The 27,776-nt window shown below is 39.3% G+C and overlaps 1 protein-coding gene across 1 annotated transcript in view; it reads left to right on the top strand.

Moving 5' to 3' along the window:
• Positions 1 to 27,776, top strand: part of LOC129213929 (transmembrane protein 132B-like) — a 255,465-nt gene that overhangs the window by 167,589 nt on the left and 60,100 nt on the right. The window contains exon 4 of the mRNA XM_054844788.1: positions 5,916 to 6,102. Coding sequence (XP_054700763.1) covers positions 5,916 to 6,102 — 187 coding nt within the window. The remainder of the gene's footprint in view (positions 1 to 5,915; positions 6,103 to 27,776) is intronic.

Below are 27,776 nucleotides of genomic sequence, written 5' to 3'. Positions count from 1 at the left end.
CTGCTCCGTTAGTAGGTATTTGCTCTCATTTCCTTCATCTTGGGCTGCTGGGATCCTAATTTCCTTAGGGGAAGAAGGTCAGGACCTTTAATCTGGATCTTTTCCCCACGAGGTTCTGGCCGTCTGCTGCTTCATTTGACTTCAGTGGGAAATTAGGGTCTTGAGCATTTCCAATCAGGTGTTGAAAACCCTCCTCTTGTAAGTGTTTGCTCTTCAGTAAACTGTACTTATGAAATTAATCCTCTTGAGATCAAAGGAGTGAGACCTGTATTACTGAAATATTTTATAAACTAATGCACCTTGCTTATGTAATCCTGTTCTCACTGAATTTGGTGACAATTTGTCAGAGAGAGTAAAAATTGACCATTATTAACCTTGAAAAGATTCTCAAGCAACATGATACCAGACACTTTATTATTTTCAATTACCTAGTGTCTGCTCCATTTTTTTAGAGTTTTGTTTACACTGCTGTGGGCCTCAAACAGATTGCCATTTACTGAAAACATTATTTTATGAATGAATGAAACTCATGATTTCCTGTAATAGCCAACTGCACTAATAGAAGGGTCTGACTTTTATCAACTAAATTGTTGATGAACCAGCAGTGTGAGCCAGCAAACCCTCCATGCGCCAGTGGCACACTCAGCTGAACGCACAGCAGAGTGCCCTGCACCGTCATCCTTCACTGTGGCATTCTGCATATCATTCTCTCTAAAAATATGTAGCGCAGGCTCTTCAGTTTGGTTAGCAATGTAAATCTTTCGTAATAGCTAATAACAGGCATTTGTTTATTGAAGGTAACTACTAACTATTTAGACTGTCTCTGCCATCATAACATCAATCACTGTGTATCATTCCAGCACTTAATTCAGTAATTCCATGTTTGGCTTAGACAAAAGTTAGGAATAAATTAAATTCAGTATTATTTCAATGCCAGGTGATTTTTGTAGTACTTATTAAAACCTCTAACATTAGAGCTATGGTGGACCTTCACAGTAATCTATTATTTTGGGGAACAAAGCCTATGCAGTGCCATATAAATACTTCATAAGGTAATAAATGTAGAGAAACAAAATCTGATACTGGATTTTTTTTAGATTTAGATTTAAAATGTATCTATTTTTCCTACTGTGTGCATACACTAGCAGATTCAGGAAGAAAATCAGTCAGAATATATGTAACAAGGTGACATGATAGATAGCCCTCCAAAACCCATGTGAATCTTTACAAAGCATCTGAATGCAGTAATGCAAGAGTTCTCTGAGGTGCTTAGGAGCACTTGAAACCCAGGCCTTATTTTTCAAGTGGTTTGTGCAGCGTGTGTCACGTTCCGCTGGGAGAGTGTTTTTAAGTGAGGAGAAGCTCTGCCTCTGGCTGGAGTGCTCACTCCTTCACGGCCTAATGTGCATCCAGAGGAGATAATCCAGGGTCAGCTTGGACAGCCGAGCAAGGCAGTTGGGCTCTGCATGCCTGCAGCTGCCCGTTGCAGGACTGTTCTGGGACTTAGCAACATTTTCCTGTCCTGATTAACTCTTCTTATTCTGGAGTTGGTTGGAGCTAGATTTGGCATGGATTTGCCATTCTGTGCTCAGACTCTGTTCTCTTCTATTCCAGGTTGGGATCACAACCATCCTACTAACTGCTGGGTACAGAATGAAGACTGTGTACGTTAGAAAACTTGACTGGGCTGTTGGGGACCTGCTTTGAATGCATTAGATATATATGAGGCTAGACAACAGGAAATCGTGCCGAAATCTCAAGCTTATGGGGGTTCTTCTAGCACCTAGCAGAGGCAATATTGTGAGAGTACACAAATAAGATTATAAATTGCAATTTGAAGAAGAGGGCCTACTTGCTGGAGTTTGCGAGAGGAAATAAATCCTAGCCTATGGTTTCCTTTTCTCCTCTCACCAGAGAGAAAAATGTGTAATGAATGTCTCATGTCTGAAACACTGGGCTGGATTCATCAAAGGGAGTTAGTAATTACCAAATTGAGAGAATCATGAAGCGCTTTTCTAAATTTGAAAGGCTCATCAAGAATAGATCAGGAGCAGGCAAAATTAATAGTTATGAACTCATTTCCATAGAAATGGACTTATTAGCAAGCATGCCAGCTGCCTAAAATTATAAGGTCTTTTCCTCGTGCTTGCAGGAAATAATCTTTTTTTATAAAAGTAATTTTGACTTTTTATTTTTTATTGCTCCTCTAAACTAGGGTTTGGCAAAATCCTTCTAAACCGGGAAAAGACTTCACTGGACAATAGAAATATTTAAATAAAAAGAGAAAAAGATGTGGAAAGGAGAAGTGATTTATAGTCCTTGGATTCCATCAGACTCTTCCCAATAGTGCAAACTTATTTAAGAGAAAAATGGAATAAGTCTTGAGAAAAAGCTGAAAAATCTTTATAGGATAAAGTTTGGTTTAGCAGGATTTAGTGGCTGATAACAGCATGAGTTACAGTTGTCGTCTTCACTGCTAGTAGATTTTCCCACTGGTAGCGTTTTGTCTTCACCAGGCAGTTGCAGATTGACAGTGGCTACAAAGACCAATGTACTGGCCACCACTACAATTCAGACTAAAAGCTGAAGATTTGCTATGGCAAGGTGGAATGACTCCTTTTAAAAAGGGTTATAGTGCAATGCTGCATAACCAGGAGAGAAATTTAGATACAGGTCTTACGATGTGGATTTATCAGCTAATGGAGCTGACATAAGTAAATGCTAACCTTTAAGGTCTCAATTATGGTTTAATTTATCTCTGGTTTTACTTTAGCAACCTCCATCAATTTCAGCGGAAAAAGGCAGTGGTCTCCCACACGGTATTATAGAGGATGGTTAATAATTTGCAAGAATTATGAATATAGTACCAATCTTCCCGCTAGGAAAGAAGGCCCTCTAGGATAAGAGATGCAGCAATCAGTAGGAAGCACTAGTCTGAGCAAGAAAGAAATTAACTTTTCAGGTTTTATCATGAGTCCATTATAGTTGTAACCTGGGAAGAGCCTCAGAACAAAGAGGGTGGATTAGTCCGTGGGGTACTCTGTGCCCCAGATACTGTAACACTTGGCATTGCTTGAAGGCTGGATCTTCGTCCTAAAGAGGAAAAAAGGGAGACCGTAATTTCAGAGAAAATTCATTGACCTGCTGTTGTGAAGGTAACTGGAAACCTGCTGGTGAATAAAGGAGTCCAGAATGTTGAATACTGGTTTGCTAAGTCTATATACTGAGTGAAGAAACTCTCTAAGTGAAAGGTGGTCAGATACAGGAAGACCATCTCTTTCAGCAAAAGCCCAAATGAAAAGTGGATCCTTCTTTAATCAACATTAATATGTGATGCTACATAATTTGCTTCTGAGACAAAGCAGAAAACGTTTGACAAGCCATGTTGTTTTTCCAGGTGATGATAAGCATTTTCTTTGGAACCAGGACCTAGGAAGTCCTGGGAGACCTGTGAAGTCAGCTTTGCTTTAGTTCATACGTTAATATTAGTTAGATCTGAGGAAGGTTTACGTACGTGAGTTCCTGCTCTTTTCTAGATGCACAGACTCATTTCTAACCCAGCAGTGTGTAACCATCTCTGCCTTTAAATGAAACTTACGTCTTTTATAGCTACACAGCTGTGCTAAGGATGCAGTGAAGGTCTTTGCATATTTACAGGCACAAGAGTCATTTTACTCCCTGGCAATTACTTCAGCTTGCTATATAGGCAAGACACACAGATGCTTTTCTTAGGGAGATTTGAGTCCCAGTCTGTCTTAAAAATATAAAACCACTATTATGGTTACTTTTTGGATGTGTAAAAAGAAAAGCGGGAAAGGAATAATCGAAGGCATGATGGACTGAGCTCAAAGAAGTGCCAATCAGTGGGAATGTGGAATGGACTTATCAGTGCAGACTAACCTGACATATTACTTCAGTGGTGACTCTGAAGCAAAACCCTCCATCAGTGGTTTTGTTCTGAATTCGAAACCACTCGTGGGTGTTTTTGTGAGTGGCAACTATTGACTTGAACAGATCGAACTTAAACTGCAGATCTAAATATACCTTGACAGGCCCAATATCTTGATGCATAGTTAGTGTAAAGCTCATCTTTAAATTTTATTTCTCTGTTGTGAGCAAATTAATTTTATGTAATTCAGGTAAAACAAACTGCCAGAAGTGATACACAGAAAACTATGAAGTTGAGTACTCCGTTGTGGTGCCCACAGTGGTCATCTTTTTAACACAAATGGTTTAATTATATCCCTAGTATTGTGCAATAATATTTGTCTTAAAAGGTTTTTGCTGATTGTCTGATTGGTCACCCAAAAGATGCCTTAATATAGCTTCTAGTTTTGCCTGGAGGTGGATATTATCTTCTGTCAGCATGGAAAATATTTATCCTCCAGGCATTGAAGCATATGTTTGTGGTGTTTGTTGTCAGAAAGAAAACATGAAAATCAATAATTCCTGTTCAGATTTTCTTCCTTTACAATGTGCCTTCAAAAACATATGGCAAAACCAGATTCTGCCTCTGTGCAGTTGGGAAGAGGAAAAGGATGTTTTAAGTCTCTTTTTTAATAGCAGCAGGCTAAAACTTTCTGTAAACGCAGCTCTTGGAGACACTACTTTAGGGTAATGGCACACAAATAATCTACCGTGGGACAGGAGAGAAGGGTGAAATTACAGAGGGCAGGTCATTGCTGAGGGGTGCCTGCATGCACAGGACACATCCCTACACTGGGAACAAGCTACCTCATGCTCGCAGTAAGAGCACGTGCAAGTCCTTACAGAATGGCCTAACTTGCTGCAAATTCAGATTTTAACCTATTTTATGAGCATGTACCCTGAAACTTCAGTAATATTGATAACATTGCTTGTCTCTTCAATGGAATATGATTCAGCAATTGGGTCTGCAGTCAGGTTAGCTGCCTCTCCATCCCGCCTCTGTGTTTTGTAAGCTTCATCGGGTCTCCACACTGCAGGTGTCTGTCTGGGAAATTGGGGCAGGAACTGTATGCTGCTTTGTAAAGTACCTTAATTTTTGTGGAAGTAAAGTGCTGGATGAGCAAAGGTCTGTTTTCTAAACAGATCCCTGCTGTGGATATGCCGAGTGCTGGTGGTTAAATCTTGGTGTCTGTTTTCTTCTCTTTAGCATGAAGAGAAGATCTGTCTTTCTAACCTGAGGATTAATTATTAATATTTACATAGTGTTGGACCAGAGGAGAGTGCTAAATGTTGTTGTTATACAAAAGAAGCAGAAGTAATTTTTAAATACAGTTCTGAATGCTGTGCATTTACATTCATTTCTTTACCTTTAAACTTTTATTTCCAGATGAGAAATATATAATGATCGCCATATAATTACAAGTCTGCACCACTGATGAGAAGAATGTTTTCATGAATTGGAAATAAGGATAATCTACCCCCCATTTTTTCTCATGTATAATTTCTGCAAATCCATTTTTTCACTGAGATAAAAGACCAGTTTTGTTTCAAAACACTTCCCCCCGCCTTGGAGCTCATTTCTGATACAACATGAGGAATGGCCAAGTGTTCTGTTGTTTTGGAGCATCAGTATTTGCAGCAACAAAATTATAATAACACTATATTAAATAATTTAGCAGCATCTGTGCAATGCAGTTCCCGGGGTTTGGGGCTTATTCTATAAGTTCATTGTGATTATGGAGAATGAATGCCTGAGTTTAATGGGAGAAATGCCTCCATTTCAGGAACCTAAAAGATATAGTGTCACCTTATCTATAAAGTATAGCTGTTGCCCAGTGTGTAGTTTGATTTAGGTTTCTGTCAGTGTCTTCAAGTCTGCATGTTGAATTCAATGGTAAATCTTCAGGTGAATAGAAAAGAGAAATAAAAATATATTTTGTTATTAACATTCTACTGATGTTGTGGACAATTTTGTGGTTTTTTTCCAGAGCAAACATGTCCTCCTACGAGATCCTGCAGATGGACTTTGAGGTTGACAACACTAGCAGCCTGGCAGGGGCCCAGCAAATTACCTGGCAGGTGGAATACCCTCGAGATGACTCCCTGAGTGAACTGGTGGTCTCCGAGATCTTTGTCAGCCGAACAATGTTTGTGGGAATTGTTCCTCTTGCAATGGTAAGAACTTGGTGCTGCTTCTTTTTGCTAAATGTTTCCGTTGATTCTCGTTAGTATTCAAGGGAATGTGAGCCATTTTATTATATGCTACTTCCTATGCACCTGCTGCAAGTGATTTAAATGCAAAAAATACATTTCAATAATATTTTATTTACCTGATATGCCATAATAGCTCCTTGGAAACCATTTGAGTCTTTTGTGAAAATCTTTACCATTTGTGGATTATTGGCCTGGTACATGGTAATAGCTCCTTTGGAGCCATTGTCTTCTGGTGTATTAATGCGACTGCCATGCATGTGCTCTAAGGGTAAATGTTGCAATTAGTTGGGACATTTTCAATGAAATAAATTAGCATGCATGTGTGGGAAACTTCATTGCTAAACCAAACAACTGGACTGTTTTCTGCTTTGCTTTTCTCCAAAGAGCCACACAGTCTAGTGAGCTGCAAAGTGTCAATTTAAGAAAAGGTCCATTCTGAGTTATAGAGAAAGGACAAAATACTTTCTGAAGATGTAGGTGTCGGTCATATTTTCCAGGCAGGGTTTAAGGTGTACGTGTGCAGAAAGCTTGAAGCTGATGGTTTATTTAAAAAATGCAAATATCTCCTTCTAAAATCAAACGCACCTTTTCAAGGAGGGACCTTTGGTCTTGTTTGGGCCTGATGAACTTTTTAGTTCTAGAGCTTTAAGCTTACACATGACCAGTGATTGCAGCAGGAATATTCTGGTGTAGAACTAGAGAAAGAGCCAGAGAGCCTGGATGTTACACCGGTTCCCTCAGAAACACTCTGGTAATTTTTGTTTACTTCTCATGAACATTTGCCCTTCCTTTCCAAGTCGGTCTGTGCTGGTTTTCTTTCTGTTACACCATATAACCAACAAATACGGGCTTTTTCCTCTGCATGACCACTAGCTTCTCCTACTAGGACAGAAGCAAGGAAAGATACTTGTAAAGGTAAATAAAACCCTAAATAATTTTAATTTCCAGTTTCTACTGCCAAAGGCTACACTTACTGGCAGCCCAATAACAAAGGAGAAATTATATGCAGAAAAATCACTAGAGAATATTCTTCTAGTGCTTTTTTTTGAAGCACGTAGGAGATGAAACAAAACTCTAATTGCATGGATGGAATATTATAAGTAGTAATGGTGAATCAGATATAAGAATGACAGAATGTGGTGCAGGAACGGTCTTGCACATAGCATTGCTGGTTTCAAATGGAGAGCCATAGATATAAAAGAAAGCCATGCGGAGCACCACGGATATAAAAGAAAAATGAATCCAACCCAAAAGCCCGTTGTGAATGTTGGATCAGAGCTTTGCTGCTGTCTCTGCCAGGGTTTTGCCAGGGTTTCACTGCATCTCTTTGCAGTTATGGCAGATGTTGGCCACTTCAGCTGTCTCTAAATGTCCTTGGACCAGATCTGAGGCTGAACCTGAATTCAAAGTGGAGCTAATCTAATCTCTGACATTTTGTCATTGTAAACTACCTGTGGAGTAAAGGAAAAAGCTTCTTTTGTGAATTTGTGACCTTAGTCCTTAAATAGGCATCTCATGTCAGCTATTACTTTGCTGTTGCATGGAAGCATCCTTGACTGGCTTGGCCCAAGGCTGATAGGAGAATTGATGACAGCAATGGCAGGAACAACAGCTTGTATTTGCATTTCTTTCCCTTATGTTTGCCAGTTTGCAGTGCTGCTTCATTTAACAGTCACTAACTGATGCAGTTTCTGGCACTGCTTTGCCCAGTCAGGAGCAAAAAAATAATTGCTCTAAACATCGTTCTGTGTTCTTCAGAGAAACATGTTCCTGAGGCCCAGAGTTCCTCATTGAACTAAAAGCATTTTAAAGTTCATTCCTCTTCAAGATTTGCCTAGTTTGTTGGTAAGGCAGGCTCCCTCTGAGTGCAGGAGGTATCTGTAAAGGAGAGTTTTGTCATTTTCTGGACCTTAGTCCCCCAGAAGAGCATCACAGAAGGGTCCAGAAACCAGTGTGTTTCCATGCTGTTGCCATTGCACTGAACATAAATTACTTGCTGTTCCTTTTTAGCGTATCCACTCTTTCATTGTAAACATTGAATATTTATAGATGAAAACATGGAGTTCCTTGGAGACTTTAAGGTTTGAGCAAAACATTTAGTCCTTGATTTGCAGGCGTGAACGTTTTGATGGGATTACCAAATCCTCGTGGTGGTTCAGTAAGAATGACACCAGCATTTGCATGAAGAAGTGCAGCTCAGTGTCATGAAGAGGAAAAATGTCTTCCCAGTAAGAAGACTGAGGTGGATTCAGTAAGAGCTTACTGCAGGGAGAAATTAGCTGTGAAATCCTGCAAAACAAAGATGAACTTTAATGTGTTGATATTTCTGTAGGCCACTCTGGTTCTTTTAATATAAAGACAGCTTCTTCCGTGTGGTTTGGAATATCGCTGTTTTGTTGCTGCACTTGGTCATGAGTTTATCTTTATTTTCCATGCTACTTTCTTCAACAAACAGGAGAAAATCGAAAGAGCCCCCAGATAATTTATTCTGTCATTGCATTGTGGTGACTCTGGAGATAGCAGTGGGGATATCTTTCTCATTACTGTCTTGCCTTTTTTTTTGTAGATAAAGATATGGTAGACTGCATGGTAACATTTGAATAATAGCCTGATGAAAAGAGCTGATTTTTTACTTTAGTGAGTTTATGAAGCCCTTAACATCAAATCTCATGTTCTTAACATTTACATTTGGTAGCAAGCTTGAAAGGTGCTTTTTTTGTTTTTTGTTTTTGGATTTTTCAAAGCGAAGATACAGCTGATTTTTGCACATTATGTAGCAAAAAAATAGCTCCTTATTAGCAGACAATTTTGCTGTAATGAATTGATATTACAGATTATTTCTGGCTAGTCATTTGGTATCGAATCAGCAGTGCATTAATAAGTACTGTTTTGAGATGCACAGAAGGAAACAGGGCCAGGGAGAGTCTACAGGTGAAATCCCAGCCAGGGTAGCACCCATCAGCTGTGCTCCATGCCTGCTCCTAGCCTGCTCCTGAGATGAGGCTATCTGACATAACTCAGTGAAAGAACATTATGATAAACTGCAATACCTATATGCTATGACTAAACAGGAACAGAGATTTTTAAGCCTTGATAGGGACACTAGGAAGTAACTGGAAACTTGTTAGCTTGTGGGAAAAGTAGAAATACTTAATGTAGCAAAACCAGCTGTTCTTCATTCTGTATGATAACTGTAAAAATACTGTGGGTTTCTTGGGGGGTGTGTTGCATATTTTTTGGAAGAGGACTAAAATACAATCTTGGAATATTGGGGATTCCTCCCAAACTATCCATTTTAATTTGAATGATCCTCCATATAATAAATCTGAGTGTTATTTTTTGCCAAATTCAATGCATTCAAAATATGTAAATAAATAAAACATATGCACTAATGAGAGAAAATAAAACAAGATTTCATATTGAAAGAGAGCCTGCTTTCTGCATCATCTGACAGTCCTCCCCAAATTCTTGAGCTCCTTCTAATTGAAACATCGAGTTTCAACAACTGCACAGGGCCAGACAGTTGGGATTTCCAAGGGAACTATATCCAGATGGAAACAGCACAGTCCAGTAATTTAGGATTTCCTTTCTGAAAGTCGTATCTCATCATCTGGGTGAGAGACGGAGACTCTGTGCACAGTGGGAAAGTACACCAAGAGGATGCCGTGGGAATGCAGACCATCCTTGGCTGGCATGGCAAAGAAAAGAGAAAATATCTGCATGGCAAAGAAAGGAGAAAATATCAAGATGGATGATCACAACTGCAGGCAACCAACACTTCTCTCAGGAGGATGTTTGGATGACAGCCGTGATAACCCTACTGCTGCTGTAAGGGTCGGCTTTCTTTGCAGAGTTGTTCTTCTGGCTCTGCCTGTAAATCAGATGCCTGCTGAGAGGCTTCAGTCTTGTAGCACTTATTATAGAGGGACATAGTGGGGAATGTTCCCATTAAGCTATACTGTCATTTCCATCTTTCCCAACTGCTGAGAAGAGTGTGGAAAAGAAAGCGACCCAGTCTGCGTGCGTACAGCCAAAGTTGTATGGGAAAGCATACTTGGGGAATGTTTTAAGATGTGAAAGGACATAAGAGGGTAGACTGTATCTTTCTGCCTGTGCCCACCCCCCCAAAAAAAAGCCAAACAACACCCCCCCCCCCTTTTCGTTTAGTCCAAAAGTGGCTTTATTACCTCTTAGCAGGTGACTGGAGCACCAGTTCAAAATCAATTCAGAGTGCAAAGCGCTTATTGTCTCACTGGCACCGTTTCCAGCCTCGCGCACGATCTGATCCCAGATGGTATTGCTGTGTGCGTTTTACACCATTTTAAAAACAGATTGTTTATTTTGTCTGGTGTTCAGTGTCACTTATGCTGAGATGATCAGACAGGATTCTGGGAATCACATACCTGTCCTACCTAGCCTTTGTTATATAAACTAACTGATCTCCCAAAGGGCTTATGCCAATAGCCTGCATTTTGTTCCTGGGAGGTTTTGTTTTGTAGATGAGGCTGGATTGGGAAATTCACCCCTTCTGAGCATGTAAATTGGATATATGCATAATTGTCCTCTTGTACAGCTGTAGAGGTATAAAAATACATGTATCGAGACAAAGTGTCAAAAGATACCCAGATATAAGTACATGGGGAAATATATGATTCTTAGTTACTTTTTCCAGACTGTTTTAGAAGTGTTCAGTGAAATTCTAAGTTCTTTGGACAACAGGCTGAGAAAACGCAAAGCTCAAAACGTAGCAACGTCTGAAATCTTTCAGAGTGCTGCTGTTTGAGTCCTGGAGGCCATGCAGCTAGGTTCCTATTAGGAGGGAAAGTGGATTTGAAAATGAATGAAAACCGTCTATGTGTGTATTCCTCTGTAAGTACAACTTTGCAAGTCATTCTAAATTCATTTTCTGTGAACTGTGGCACATAAAATATGTGAAGATGGGTTGTCCTGTAACTGCTAGAGCATTTTCTGATAGCTAAAAGGGATTGGATGGGCCTGCTTACATAGGGAAAATAAATAAATGCTAATTCCTAAAACTCCATACAAATTAACAAATTATTTTTTCCCTAAGTACTCTATTATTATTTAGTATTTATGTAGTGTTTTATATTTTCAGAGCACTTTACAGACATTAATTAATCAGACCTGAATAAACCAAGCTTGATGAGAACAGAAAATTAAACGGAAATTAAGTCACTCTTATTCAGTTTTACCTGTTTCTGAATGATTTGTAAGTCATACTTTCATACTCCTAAAGGTACTTTTTAAAACACTTTAAAAAAAATCTTATAATACTATTGCTTATTATCTCTAAAAACTGTTTTGGTTAGAAAAGAGGCAGGATTTATACCGTCAAGAACTAATGACAGCACAGATGAGTGGCTTTGGAGAATATAAATGCTGTTTTATCACCTAAAGCTGTGCATAACTATTTAAGCCGATTTAATTCAGGTAAAAATGCATGGATGGGAGGATTACTCCCTTAATTTGAAGCCTATTTAGAAGCCAGAATATTTGACTCATGGAGGTTTCTTTGGAGGAGAATGGAAGGAATATTTAGTTTTATCTAAGTATTTGCCATAAGCTTTCAAGATAAAAAACTGCTGAGAAATTTTACCTGCAGAAAATGAATGACACTGAACACTGTACTGAGGTGGCTAATTTGGAGATGGCATGCAGGCTTCGAGCTTGAGCATTACTGCACCATCCTCTTGTTTCTAAATACATGTTTCTAAATACTTTTGAGGATCTGGCCCTGGCTGTTCAGTTTAACGTTCCATGATGCACTGTCAGGTGAAAATGTCAGCTGCTTTGCTCCTAGGAGGCTTCTCTTGTTTTCTTTTTGACAATGAGTGTCTCTGATAATTGATTCTTCCAACATCTGGTATAGAGATTAACATGTGGAACTAATGTCCCAAAAAGTAGAAAGGTGATCCATTTTCATCGTGTTGAGTAGAATACCAGATCAAGGTGAGGAAGTGGAACATAACCACATTTGAAACTCTTTTTGGTTCCACTATTTTGTTATGTTACTGAATATCGGGAAAAGAATCTGCCTTCTGATATTACAATTGCTAACTATAAACACTGCAGATGAAGTTGTGGATGCCCCATCCCTGGAAGTGTTCAAGGCCAGGTTGGATGGGGCTTTGGGCAACCTGGGCTAGTGGAGGGTGTCCCTGCCTGTGGCAGGGGGTTGGAACTAGACGATCTTTAAGGTCCCTTCCAACCCAAACCATTCTATGATTCTATGATTATTTTAAAATAAGTTTTACGGCATTGAAGTAGGATGTGAGTTTTCAATCTGGTTGATGTATAATGCATCAGAAGGTGTGTTTTAGGCATCCAGCAGATCTGTCAAAACGTTATAAATTTGGATCTAAACTAGATGCATTGGTTTGTCTTAATATAATAATCTTGCAATATAATAATCTCACAAAGTGGAAGTGGATGTCCTGCTAATTATAGAAATTGATAGCACAGATAAATCTGTTCTATCCAGTGCTGATAGAATTCTCACAGTTATCTCTCTTGATCTAAATAGACATAACCTGTGATTTCCATAGATCTGGAAAGTTGCTGGTAGCAAGGTAGTCAGTGGAGTCACTCCTGGGGTACAAGAAACAAACACTTCACCAGCTCTTAGCCTGTCATCCAGGTTTCTGTCACAAATAAATGTGGTGGGATTAATCTGTTATCTAACCAACAGTTGGGGAAAAAACAAAACAAAAAAACAAAAAAAAAAAGAAAAGAAAAATCCAGGTCTTTTAGAGAGTTTCTAGGCAACCAGGAACTTAGTCAAAGTAAAGAACAAGACATTTAAGAGACGTATTTTAACTGTTTTTTATAAGAAGGCTCCAGCTGAGGCTGAAGGCTTGAGGAACAATAGGTTTAATAATAGACAAATATCTACCATTCTGTTCTTATCTAGGAAAATGATGGCTTGGTCTGTGACTGGCAGCACTGGTTTTTTAGATATATGTGCTACAGATCCTTTCTTGTATAGTAATAGAATTGTAATTCCCAGACTGTCATTATTCTAAAGTGTTTTTCAAATGCAACAATCAATATTTCACCAGTGCTCTGAGCGCCTCAGCCTGAAACATTTCTGTATATCCTACAAGTGTTTAATCTATGTCTTCAGAAATCTTGTTTCCTCCCAAAAAATGTAAGCTATTGGTTGACTAATGGTTTACTAATGTTGTGAATCACTTAGAACCACAGATGGCTGTATATACTCTAGTGAGGCTTCTTTTAAATAGGAGGCTGAATAATAGCATCTCCAGTTGCTGCTAGCAAACATACTGAGAACACCCGGAAAAATCGTCCTTAAAGATGCCCGTTTCTATAACTCAGGCTGAAAGGGAATTGCTGAGTGCAACACTTTGCTTATTTGTTTTAGAAAATGCAGGAATGCAGGGTGAAGGTGGGTTGGGTTTTTTTCATGTACTTCTAGCTCTGACGGCTGAGTATCCAGTGAGGAATAGGAAGGTAAACACAGTTTGGGATGAATGCCACCAAATCCCCATTTGCAGAGGAGATGGCGCAGCCTTGCGCTCTTATTCACGGAGAGTCCATCGCTGTCATATTCTGATATATCTTTCCCAGTAAGGGCTGCATGCCTTTGCAGCTTAAAGGTTTGACTAAAAATATAAAATATTTTTGTGGGAAGATTTTCCAAAAATGATTGACTAAATAAAAAACCCTCTCTTGAATATTTGGTTTTGTCTGCCCTGCATAGAGGAGACAGGACTTAGGTGTCTGGATTGGCTGGGAATGTTGTCGTGTGCCTGGAGACCCGTAGTCTCCATATGCAAGCTCTCAAGCAAGCGGAGGCCACGGCAGAAACTCAAGACAGATCCACATGCATCCGTATCCCGCCAGGATCTGCAGTGGTTCACCAGGCTGAGTGATGCCTGTGTGACCCTCCAGTCAAACAAGCAGTCATTTTAAAGTTTAGAAGTCATGTGTTTCCTGGTACTACCTCTGTTTGATAGCTTTTGTCTATGAGTCTGCTGAGATTATGTCCTGTTCCATTATTCAGATGCTGCCATGGCTTTCATTCATGATGATTCCTCTGCCCTTCTTTGGGGAAAAGATTTCTTCTGTGCATTCATTTTAATTCAGTACAAGTTAAAAGTTGTCTGCAGTAATATGAATTTGAGTGTCCATGTTCCTACACAGAACACTATTGAATCCAGCTATCAAAAAGGGAGTGTTTAAAAAAACAAAACCAACAACCTTTAAAGAATTTATTTCTCCTACAGAAATTATTATTGCTAATGGCAATATAGCTTATATTCAGACATCAGTTAAAGGAGTCCATTCATGCCAAGATGGAAGTTGACCCAGACTTAGAAAGAAGCTTACCTTCACCTTAAACTAAACTAAGAAAATGTCAAGCTTTAGCAGCTTCTTTTTTTTGCTGTCTCTGGGGTCAATTATAAAACCCCAGAATGCTTAATCCTGGAGTATCAAAAATATCAGGATAGGATCAGTCATTTCTAGCAAACCCAGATCATTTACATATTTTTAGAGATTGATTAAAATGTATTTATGTGCAAAATGTCCCATATGTGTTTATCCACTGCACTTAATGCATATTTCTTACTTGAAATAATTTTGACCTTTGGCATTCCAGTTCCCTTTAAATTATACAGTGCATCTCTGTTTTAGTGTACATGCAGAGTGAACTGAACAGAACATGATTTTGTCATTCACAAAATTCACCATTTCACAGGAAAAATATTTGAAAGTAATTTAATATAGAGTAGATCTTCATCCCAGAAATATCAGGGATTATGAAGATTTTTTTTAAATGAAACTGGAATCTATGACTCCCAGATCACAGATTTCAGTCTGAACTTTACCATTAATTAATGGGAGCAGGGCTGAAGCCTTGAGTTTCCCTAAAACCCCACACTGGAAGCATTGATTTTAAACTCAAAGCAAATTAACTACTATGGAAAGAGTACACAATGAGAAAAAAGAAATTCTTCTTTTGTATTATTATATTTCCCATGCCCATAGCAAGTGTTTTATGTCTCTGTAGCAAAGATAGTATCTTCTGCAATTATTACCATCTTCAAATTAATTGTCATAGGGAATTAAATGGTTTTGTTTTGTAAGGCTGTTCTGACAACCACAGGGTGAATTTTATGGAGAAAGATGAAATTTTACAAGATTTCTTGAAACATAGCCAAAATACAAACCATTGAAGATTTTATTAAGTTTGATCCAGAGGAAGGCTTTGACTCTGAAATATGCTGGAAGAGAAATGTGTGGGGAGCGCAAGTCGTGAGGAATGCCCACATCGACTTCGCTCTGGCTGAATAAAGCCGGGAGATTTCAACACGCTTTGTGAACAGACATTCAGAAAAGCCATTTTGGATTGATCAAAATTGTTTAACAGCGGAAAAAAATTTTTCCTTGTAGAACTGAGGTGTTTGATTAAACTTCATTAAATAATGTGCAAATACTTAATTTTGAAAAAAAAAGCTTTTTTTTGTAAGTGAAAATGTCCCATTCTGAGTATGGCAGAGTTAGGGCCATTTTGATAATGCCAGCCTTCTTTCTTGCTATTCTTCTGAAAATGAAATTCCAGCCAAATCACCTCAATTTCATGAAATGTTTCAATTTTAACTGGACTATGTTTTTCCAAAGGATATCACATTTTTTCCCTTTCAGTCTCATTCTGGGCATCTGAGCTAGGTCTTGGAATTGCTCAGTGTGAGCCATTATCCTTTTTTCCCTCTGCTCAGTTAAACGTACTCTACCATTTAATTTTGAAAGTAAAAAAGAAAGAAAGAAACCAAAAGAGAATTTGCTATTGGTGGGACAAAAATAATGGCATTTCGAGTGTTTCCATGAAAGCACTGTGACATGACAAATTTTAAGAAGCTCTGTGAATACTATTAATATTTATGACACACTCAAGAAAACAGCTATTGTGTGCCACATCCATCAAAGACAAGAATTGTGTTCAACTGTGTTGGATGATAAACATTGAATGACAATAGCTAGAGATTATATGAGGGATTTCATAGTCATGTTTTATGCCTGCTTGAGTAGAAGCACCATGTTATTCCACTGTGAACCAATAATTTTCTTTCATGAAATTAGATTCGCTTGCTGATACTTGTTACAACCATAGTCCAAAATATTAATGAATATGCAGGGAGTGCTGATGCCAAGTGCTTCAGAGATCCTGTTGCAAGCTACTCAGGATCAAGTCCTAAAGGCAGCATTTTCCACTAATCCTCCTCTTGGATATCACTCTGAAGCTTACCAAATTGCCACGATTTGACCACATATTGCTAGTTGTTTGCAGTTTGGATGAATGCTAAATATTACCTCATGAAACGAAGGCCCTTCCAGCATAGCAAGCTGGCTTTTTATATCCCATGTTTCTCTTTAAAAAAATTCCGTCTCTCCACCACCAGGCATGGGGCAGAATTGCCAGTGCTGTGGGAATGCCTGCTCTGATCCCACACTGGCGTCTGTCTTTAGGTGATGTGCCCTTGAATGTCCGAAGCCTGGCATTGCTTTTCTTCATGGTCATTGCTGTAAAATGTAGTTTTGGAACCAAGTTATGATCATCCAGGCAAGCAACTGCTGGGGAGAGATAAAGGGGACATATTTCTCCACTCTTGCTCTTAAACACTGCACATCTCCTCTCTGCGTCATGTGGCCATGATGAGCTGCATGGCCTCATCCTCCCCCGCTCCCAGTCAATGCTGTGTCTGCTCCTGTGATTAATTTCTTTGACATGGAGGCTGCGTGCATTGCCACTTCCATGTTCTTTCTGCCCTGCCTTCTTATTAAAAGTGTAATGCTCTGGAGATACTTCTTTCTGAAGATCAGACTAATGATGCCTGAAGTCTGCAGTGCACACCGCCACCTTTGGAAAGAAACTATATTCAGAGTTGATTGACAAATACCTGTAGCATCTTTGGTCAGGTGTTTCTAAATAAAGCTGTATTTGGAAGAGTTCACATGCTCTCCCTCTATCAAGGGTAGGAGGACATCCAGGTATTCTTGCAGCCAGAGTGATCTTGGGTCTCTTTGATCCATGTGGAGAGTTACTATTCTTAGAAAACCCTCTCCAAGGACGCAAAGGCACTAACTTCTTGTTGGGAGTAAGTGGTTCCAATAACAAATGTGCAGAGGAAAATGCTAAGAGGTGCTCTTCTGCTGAACTGATATGGCTTTGCTGCCTTTGGAGGGCTATTTGGTTACCTCTCTTCCTCTAGGTTTGCTTCTTCTACATTTATGAAAAAATTGCCAATGGGAGTTCAACGCAAGCTGATGGAGGGATTCCTTGACAGACTCTCTAGAGTGGTAGGACCTCCTGCAGGCCAGGACTAAGGGCACAGTGAACCTCTTGACAGAGTGATTGCAAGAGGGATGAGCTGAGCCAACCTGAAGTGGTTTTTGTGAGCAGTACAGACCATTAGCAGGACCCAGACTGGGGAAGCAGTGTGCTGAAGGGAGCTACAAAGGTTTTACTTTGTCTACCTAAAATGAGACTCTTCTTGTTCCTTAACAATTACCCAATAATTTGGCTCATCTATAATTTTTTCCAGAGTGCTCATTCTGGTTTTATTGCCAATTAACTTGGCATTCTAGTCTTGGTCTACAGCTGATTGGCCAGTAATTTGAACTAAAGCCCTCATCAAAAGGGTATCATTTGTAAAACAGAGAAGAAATCTCAGAGATACTGAAATTACTGTTAATTAAATCAGCACATGAATATAATGGGAAAACGTGAACAAAATTATGTTTGTTTTTTAGCTGGTCTGCTAGCTGGAGAATAAGTCTTATTAGGACTATTTAATTGTCAGCCTGTATTTATAAGATGTAGAATGAACTGTGTCCCTTCTGCATGAATTAATTTTGCATTGTGTATATATGTATGAGTGATACATATAGCTCTTAGCGTATGCAAACAGAGCATGTTCTTGCCAAGCAGATGCTGTACTATATTTCTTATGTACATGTTGCACTGAAAGCTTTTCTTTTTAAACGGTCATTTGTATTTAATGCAACTCTTGTTCAAAGCTGGCGTTGACCTTAATGTAGTTACTTCTGATTTACATGGCCCCAATACCAGTTAGGCTTAAGAATTATTTTACATGTAATTTCTATTTTTTTAATTAAAATAGCATCATAAAGATGGAGCAGAGCAGCAATCAGAGAGCTTTAGAAGTTGTAATGTAGCCTATAAGCAGCTATTGTGTATAAAGAAATTTCTTCCAAAGGTGCCTCAGTTTTACTCGAAGTGGTAAGCCACAGCTTTATTAAGATAATCAAGATACTCTAACATGGTGCTTTGGGACAGCCTTGTAATATTCTGTGTTGATCAATTCTTGAGTTCTTGAATTAGCAGTTTCACAACTCTGCCTCCTGTGGAGCTGGAAGGCACAACTGCATTTTGTAGTAGTTGGCATTTGTCTGTGAGCTCTTTCAAAATCGGTCCAAGGCAGAAGACAACACTCCCTTGTGGGGGTGGCAGGAGTGAGGGCATCAGCACTGATGAGGGCAGAGAGGAGCAGGCATTGCAAATTCCAGGTTATTTGAGAAGTAATAAATGCATTCCCTGTTGTGGCTAGGGGAAGAAATAGATCCAGCGAGTTTCAAGGGATGAAGTGTTGGCATCACGCTGAAATCTGTGGTCAACAACAGGGAGAAGCTAATTGAGTTTTGCATAATCTTTGGGACCTTCTAATTCTGGGTCGGTAAATGCATTGAAATGGCAATGACTCTTGTCATTCCAGCTTGCTTTCCACAGCTTCTGGGAATACCACTGCTCAAAACCTCAGTGCCATGAGACCAGTACTGGCGTCGCTCCTGTACTGGAGCTTGGGAGAGAGCCCAAACCTGCTCTTCTCGGTTCCTGCAGAGGAAGAACCTTGCCCTGACTTACACATTGATCACAGCCAGTATTTGCTGCTTGTGCAGTGTCCCAGTAGGGCTGTAGTAAAGAGTAGGAGGAAAAAGGCAGAGAATATAATCGCACTTCATTCATCCCCATTCCTGCACATGTCCTTTCTCCCCGTGTTGTTTCCTTGTGGTAAGCAAGCTAATTCCTGTTGTGTTGGCTTGTCTTTGTGAAAGAGGAGGAGCCACAAGAATTGAAGTTTGCTGGGAAGAAAAATGCAGAGCCATTTGGACACTGCAGCATTTTGGTGTGCCAAGCATGGGTTAACAGGCTTGATGTACTTCATGTTGCTAGAGATTTAAGTGACAAACAGACTATTTGATCTCTGTCTCTCATTAGCGTGTCATTTCTTCCTTAGAGTATGGATGTCAAAATGCATTTGATCTGCTGCAGAGTTAAAAACACTCATTGTTTCAGGCTCCATTTTGAAGCTCGCCTAATGAAGAGCAAATTTCAAAGGGAAAAATATGCCATTAAATTCTGTGTCACAATAAGGAGCTGTAATGGTTGTTTAGCTTTTTGCCTCCAGATTGCCAGCTCAAATCTAACTCCACCGATAGAAATCAGAAATGTTTACCATGTAATATTATCCGGTTTCTAGGGACCGACAATTTATGTTAAAAGCAAAATTCCAGCCCTATGAAGTGTGATAGCCCTATGACTGTGAAGTACTGTGAGTCATTTTTATAGAATTTGAGATGAGATTTTCAAGAGCATCTCATGGCTGGATTTCTGAAAGTTATTAAGACACTAGGAGCTACAGATAGTCACTTCACAGGATTTTTGAATGGACCTTGCTGTTTGACTGTGTTAGACACCTCTCTGCTAATCGTGGCTCTTACAGATACTAAAGAAGGGTATTTTCAGTGTACTTTCAGAGAGTTGTGTGCATCTACATCAGCCCCATTACGTTGACAAGAGCATGGGGCACAGTGGCACTGTGACAGTGGTGAGCAGAAGCTCAGCTGCCCGGTGGTGTCAGGAGTCCTGAGCTGGCTCCTCAGAAGAGCATCCTTCAAGGTGGTGGGATGCAGGAGCTTCCTAGTGGGGCCAGTGCTGAGAAGGGAAAAGGGAGTGCATCTTACATGGTGCTGGGCAGTGTCTTTTAGTCAAGTAGTGATGTCGTTGCAGAGACTTTAAGAGAGTACATAGCTTAGGATGGTAAGGAGAGACCCAAATACCTGTTTTCATTTCAGCCAAATGGCACATTTTTCCAGTGTTCCCCCCAGTTCAGCTCTTGCTTATTTTTTCCCTTTGCTTGTGGGCTTTTAAACTCAAGTGAGGATGAGGTACTTCCCACTTCATCTCTTGTTTATGGACTGTGAGGAGCAGCCTGCTCTCAGTCCCTCATTTTGAACCTTTCCTACTCAATTCAAATACTCACAGATTGGGTATAACTTTAGTGGTGAGGGAAAAGGGGAGACCTGGAGTCCAGTCTCTCTTCCAGTTATTTTTCTAGAAGTTTGTAATGCACATATGTACCTAGGGACTTCATTAACTCGGCTTAAAAGGAGCCTATGCAATGATTTTTACCCAGGTATTTGTATAACACGTACGTCCTTCAAGAAAACCTTAGCTGCATTGCATGCTCCACCCAAAATCCAAGTCTAGGCTCTCCCAAGGACTGATGCTGTTCAGCAGCAGCTCAAGTGAATATAAGGTGACCAACAGGTAGTTTGTAAAAATAAGTGTGTTAGAGATCTACACCACAGCTAGAAGTACTATGATAAATTCCCAGAAACACATGCATACTCAAGCTTTTACGGAACAAATAATAGTATTCACATAGGTTCATATTTATCAGTTATTTTCAGTTGTAAATTTGCCATTTAAAATTTAGAATTAGTTATTGCTTATAGGTTGCATAAGTTGTTTTCTTAATTACATAACTTACATAACAAAATGATCTGTAAACTGTTGTTTGGGGTTTTTTGTTTGGTGTTTTTTGTTTTTTGTTTTTTTTTTTTTCAAGAGTACTTTTGCATTGTTGCTAGTTACTTGATTATCTGCTCAAGAAAAAAAGAACAACAATCCCAGTGGTCTCCATAGTTTATATCCCATAAAGTGAATTTCAAACCACAAGCTAGAATAGTTTTTATTTGGTGGAAAAATATTCAGGTTAAGAATTATTCACAGAAAATAATTCTGATAAATGAGTAAATTTTCAAGTTTTCCTAACTGGTCATGATCAATTCACAAAGAGGAAAAGGAATGCAAAATTCATCAAATAAATTATTCATTGTATTCACTCAGCTATAGCTAACAGTGAATTGTCTAGACAGTAATTACTAATTTTTAACCTATGTATGTTCACATAACACTATTGTGTGAATAGCTTCAGTATACAGCGGCTTGAGATAATAGTAATGGATGTAAGTCAAATAGCAAGTGATTTTAATTGGGAAATTATATTGGATTTTTCTATTGAAATTCCATAAAACATTACATAAATATTGAATCTTCTTAATGTTTTTCTCCAGTTGAAAGTATAGGCACACAGAGTTCTGTGCTAATTTGATCAGTGGATAAGCAAACATCTTTTTTTTAATTCTGCTGTAAAATTCTCAGAAACCATTAAATTCAGAATACAGCAAGAATCTACAAGGAGTCTGATGCAGTAACAACATTGTCCATTGCAGAGGTCATTTTCCACTAACCAGTTCACATGGCTCCATAAGGGTGGTTCATGTTTATCTGTTTGTTTACTGGCGTGCTGTAACGCACTCCTGACAGCGCAAGGACAAGAAACCTTAGTCCTTCTCCTTTAATGCCATGGCAAAAAAATCAAGACTTGGGGGATTCCCTTCATTTCCTAGGCAATGCAACACCTCTACAGTGAGGGATCTCACCTCCTGCTTAGCTACCGGCTGCCTGGGGGCTGTGGTTGCTGGGATTTGCATGGTGCATGAAAGAGGACCTCAGAACAGGTTCGCACGAAGATACCTGGCCACTGCTGTTGGCAAGTCGGTGGTCCTGCGGGTCTGTCAGCACTCAGCAGTGGCACAGGTTTTGTGGGTGTGACAGTGAAGAAAACAGGCTTTTATATTTGACTTTTTTTTACAGAAATCTCTATTACAGTTAATTAGAGAAGAGTTAGATTGAAAATAAAGCAGAAAATCATAATCTGTAATGGATTTGTTATTGAAGCATGTGCCCCGTGGACTAATTGCAAGTTAGTAATTTTGTGGTGCTCAACTGCTGAGTTGATCAGAAACTGTCATTTATAAAGCTCTTCCATTTCACGTAGGGTAACTCGCCTTAAGAGATAAATAGCAGGAAAGCCACATAAACGATTGGAAATGATGTAAAAACTAGGACATTGTAAAAGAATATTTGCATAAAATTTTGGTTTTGTGTGTGTCAGTTTAAGCTACATCCTTCGGGGTATGGTTTATAGAGAGATGCATTAAAAACTAACCACGTGTAGCTCCCATTAACCCTAATACAAGCGCTGATTCTGACTTCCTGTGTGCTTAATGTTATCTTAATGCAATTTGATTTGATATTTAATTGCAGTAATTTAATTAATGGTTCTGTAAATAAAAAGGCTAAGTTGTGCCCTCCTACACACACAGATATGCACAGCAAGCAGCTCTAGTGGCTCCTGTGAGAATTAAATTTATGTGTCTTAGAGCAGAATTTAACCCTAAGGATGTATGATAAAATGCCCAAATCCCAGAATAACACTGTAATAGTGTTTGCATTGGAAATGTTACAGTATTAGTTGAAGCTTACGGGATGAGAGTGGCATTTAAAAACCAAACCTACAGATTTCTTCCTACTACTTGTTGACGGGATAGGTCACAAAATTGCTTCCTTGTGTAACAGGATTCTATTTAAAATCTTTTACTTAGTTATTAATAAAACTGTTATTAATTGGATAACATGCTATTAAAATTGTTACAGAATCCTATTGGCCCAATGGGTTTACTTACAAGCCAGAGCTTATAGGCTTTTATAACCCTTCCATTAATATGCCTATAACCTTCTCTAACATATGCTACTCATGTCTGTTGCACACTTAAAATGCCTATTAAATATTGATTAGTCTCCCTTATAAACCATTTATAAATAGAAGCTTGTAATATAAAATGCAACCTAAAATCATTAAGGCTACATGGTGTGCAAGTTAATAGTAGCAATCTTGAAAAATTAGGGAGTGCATGAATTAAGGGAATTGTATTCACAAACTATTTTCTTAGTGCAAGATAGTGGAACTCCCATTGAAGTCAGGGATTTCCCATCTACTGAAGATTTTACTCTTTTAAAAAATTATTTATAAACAAGAGGTGACATAATGCAACTTCAGATGTACCAGGTATGCTGAATTCTTTTTCCGTGTTTTTTAGAATAGAGTAGAACTGTTTAAACTAAAGCTCCAAATATTTATGCAAAAGAGGAGCATCACGTATTCAGGTATGGAAAAGAGGTCCACGTTCCCTGGTGTGGCTGCTGTGAAATGCATGGGTATTCTGCTGATGTTAGTGGAATTCTACTGCATTCTCTATATAATAAATCACAGACAGCTGTTTCTAAATCAGCCCCTAAACTGAACCGAATTCAGCATAAGTAGTGTCCCACTTCAGCATAATTGCCTGCCGTTAAGCTTGGAGGTAAATCACATTTATGTCCCTTCAAATCCATACCTGGTATAAGTGCAATCTGAGTACGACCCTTTGCCTGAATTTGCCTTGCCCCGAGTTTGCATTGCCATTTAACTTAGTATTATTGCAAATACCTCTAACATGTACTTTAAAAGGAGGTTTTATTTTGGAAATGGCACTTGACCCCTAAGGATAGACCAGATTTGTGTGTACCACCATGCTGTTTTGAGTAACAGGATATTTAGATAGGCAAGAGCCAACTCTGGTCCAAAGATGTACTCTGAAAACCTACAAAACACTGACATTCAGTGCGGGAATGGCAAGTACAAAAACCCCAGGCAATAACAGCAATCAGCAGGTCTTTTTGTTATGCAAAGGAAAAAAATGAGAGAGATGGAAACAACAATAAACCAACAAGGATTCAAAGTGCTTTCTTTCAAAGCATCTCTTGCAATTTCCAGCTGCCTCCCTTTGTCACATCTCGCGTCTGAGATTAAGAGTCTGACCGATTCAGCTGTTTCTTTGCCTTTGCAGTTTTCACTCATTACTCAGTGTCCGTACCTGATCCCCTGCTCTTAAAAGCCCAACAATTAAGCGAATTCCAAAGAGGATTACAACTGAAAATCAGACAGTATAAATGTGATTTAGCATGGAGTGCTGAGCATGACAAATCATTTTTGTGCCTAGGCCTTACTGGTTCCGAAATGCGTTTCATTAGAAACACAGAACAGATTCAGCGTGTTCCTGTGCCAAGTGCCAGGTGCAGCCGTGCAACTTCTGCAGACCGGCGCTTGCAAGGCTTACTGAGGCCGTAACACCCTTCCTTAAGACCAAAGTGCCATCGTTTTTGTCAGCTGCTTAGTCATGGGAGGAAATACAGACGCACATGTGCACAAACCAGCCTGCCAGGTTATTTCCTTCTCTTTGGAAGAGCTTGACTGAAAGTATTGCGTTGTAGAAGGAAAACAAGGACGTTGCGAGGTAGACTCAAGATTCCTTATTTATGTGGTTAGAAGAAACAGGATATCTTGATGCGAAAAGTTTCTAAAACGTGGTCTAAGTGTACAATGGAAGGGAAAAGTTTCTTGAATGTTTTCTTGCTGTGAGTTACTCTGTGAGAAGTTTGTCTTAGGCTTTCACTACTACAGAAGCTGGCTAGTGTTTCATTGATAAAGGAAGAAATCTCTCACATCAGAAAAGAATATTAATAGCACGCACGTGTGTGTTTGCATGTGTCTGTGTATTGAGTTGCCTTGGAAACAAGGGAAGAAAGTGCCCAGAACCAGAACATGCTTTCCATTTAAGGAACACTTGTGCTATTGTAAAACTATATACAAAAATAATCAAATTCATTCACCCATTCTGTAAGCAGCTTGCTACAGCCAGCAGCATGCAGCATGAGTATGTGGATTGCATGTAAAGATGACAGAAAGCCACTTGACTTTGGTTTTGAGCATATTGCTGAACAATGAGTTGACATTGGTGAAGTTGCTAATAATGTGAAAAAAAATGTGTGCAAATTATAAAAAATGTTGGCAGTACATTAAAGTTGCTAAGATATGAAACAGACCTGGAGTATTCACACTGCAAAACAAAGCGGACAATTTTACCTTACATATAAGAACAGCTGTTTCAGCATATTGGCCTCAAAGACAGTATGTTGAAACAGCTGTCCAAGTGTTTTGGAGGTTAATCTACTCAATTAATCAGTGTCTATTTTTTTTTCAATTTATAATAATGTTCAAACCCTTCCTTGTGGGCATGTGAACAAAATATTAAATTAAAGTTTTAGTCATCAGTGAAATGCAGATCAGAAAACTTTGTGTGAGAAGAAAAATCTGTCTTCAAAGTGACACTGGGTCTTGGACAGATAAACATGTTGTCAGTAGAGACGCTGATCTCAGCAGCCAAATTATGGTGGTTTTTTAAACATAAATTTCAGGGGAGAATTACTAGCAAGATTGGTCTGCGAGACACAAAAAGCCTGAACTTTTGCATGAAGTTCTGTGAAACAAGTGAATAAGGACATGCTGTGTTGGCTGGTGTTTCTACGTCATCTAGGAGCTTCCACCTTGAGTAACCTGCAAGCTGCAATTTCATGTGGTCTAAACCAAAACTCTTCGGACTGCAGCCTGGAAGTGCAAAAACAGCTAAATCATTTTGGTCTCTGATAAATAGCCGAAGGCTGTCAGTGTGGAGATTGCATGGCAACCTGAGCTGTCTCGCTCTGGTGCGTTTGGACGTGTGATGTTCAGGATCGGGTGCAGAGCAGCACAGTGCTTTACTCATTGTGCATGCAGGAGCCCCTTGGAGTGGCTGGAAATCGGGCGTCAGCCCCCTTCACGTGGTGCTGCAGAGCTGAGAACGAGAGATGCCATACAATTAACACCGGTGTGGTGGTTGTAATTGTCAGAAATAATCTCTTAATGGGACTTTGCCCTGGAGAGAGGTGTGCTCTCAGGTGTGTCGTGCTCTGAAAATCACGCGCACATGAAAAGGCTACAGCTCCCACCTCAGCTGAATTAATTTTGCAACGTTTTATGAATGAAATCCTAGAACCTAGCACATTTTCTGCTTATTCACTGCCATTGAATTGCAGACAGCCACTGTCAGAATAATGCTCTGGCAATCCATTTGACCAGAAATAGATGAAATCTAAACATCATTTCCAACCTTTCTAAATATCACTGCACATGTAAAAATAGCAAAATCTTTATATATCATATCCCAGTCCACCTTTCATGTCAATGTTTTTTTAATCAAACGTAGGGTTTCTGGCTTTGTTTTCCCCAAGAGACCATGCAGAATAAGTGGGAAGAGTTAGCATAAAAGTTGGTGAAATACAGACTACAGCAGCTATGCTTACACAGCTATGCTTAATGGGTTCTAAAGTTTTGTCCTCTGCACTAATTTTCCCAGATTCTAGGTTTATTCCCCTCTGGACTGAACAGCAATGCATGCTGGAATGAGGCTTTTTTGATTGAAACTGTTTATGAGATTCTTAGCCAAGAAAAGAGAAAAAAACCCCAAAACCCCAAACAAAACAGAAATGCTGCTGCAGAGAAGGAAGCTGCTGCAAGCCATGCCTGCCTGGAGACAGCGCTGTCAGATGGCTGCCTCCTGAAATGCTTCTGCTTAACGTGTCCGTGTCCAGCGCTACTCAGCCAGGAAATTTGCACGTCATCTTCTCTTCCACTCCTGTCACACCTTGTCATTAGGAAGAAGTAAAGTTGCAGTTTTATTCTGGCTTGTTCTCCATAATAGCTTTTGTGAGATTGCGTTGGATATACGTACCAGAGTTCAATTACAACATTACTGGGAGGAAAAGCCAAAAGTAAATCAACACCAACTTGCACAATTGCCTTCATTAACAAAGAGGAAGAAAAACCGCATTGAAATGCCAGGTGCTGCTGCATTTAAAAGAGTGTAACCTTTGAACAGTTAGTTAAATGTCAATGTCATTTAACAAAAAATGAAGAGCAAATAGAAAGGTATGTTTGATGTAGTTGTTATGGTCCTGTGACTTAGAAGTTGGGCATTGGTTGACCACTTTGTATCATATTGGCCATGAAAAGAACAAACATTTGTCCAAAACTGACCTGCAGTAAAGCAGGGGAGTGTGGAGTGAAACTTTCGATCATCTATTTCAGCTTTTTGTTACAAGGTGCCTTCTGGCAATAATTCTTGGGCTTTTGGAAAGCGATGAAGTTGCATCATAGCAAAGAAACAAAGATGTATTGAAACATAGTTTTTGTTTCAAGATCCAGTTTATCCATTTACAGATCATTCCTGTTGCCTAGAAAATTTGAAAATTCAGTAGTGCAAATGAGATACTTTCCTCACCATGTTCTCACTAATTTCTTTGTGTGGACTTTCTTGTTCCCAGACCCAGGTTCAGCTTTCCTAGGTGAATACTCCCGCCTATGTTTTACATTCATACCTTCACAGTGTGGATTTAAACGTAAACACACTTCACTTGTGACATGACCTTTGATTTTATTCCTAAAGTGTTTTCCATCAAAAACCTGAGAAGAGTATGTTGAGGCCGTGCTGAGACAGTGTGGGAAGTGGTGGAGTGCTGGGGAAGATGT

Source organism: Grus americana, chromosome 16 (assembly GCF_028858705.1).
Source record: "Grus americana isolate bGruAme1 chromosome 16, bGruAme1.mat, whole genome shotgun sequence".
Classification (NCBI taxonomy): Eukaryota; Metazoa; Chordata; class Aves; order Gruiformes; family Gruidae; genus Grus; species Grus americana.
The sequence above is the reverse complement of the archived record's forward strand: the minus strand, read 5'-3'. Positions and strand labels throughout refer to the sequence as shown.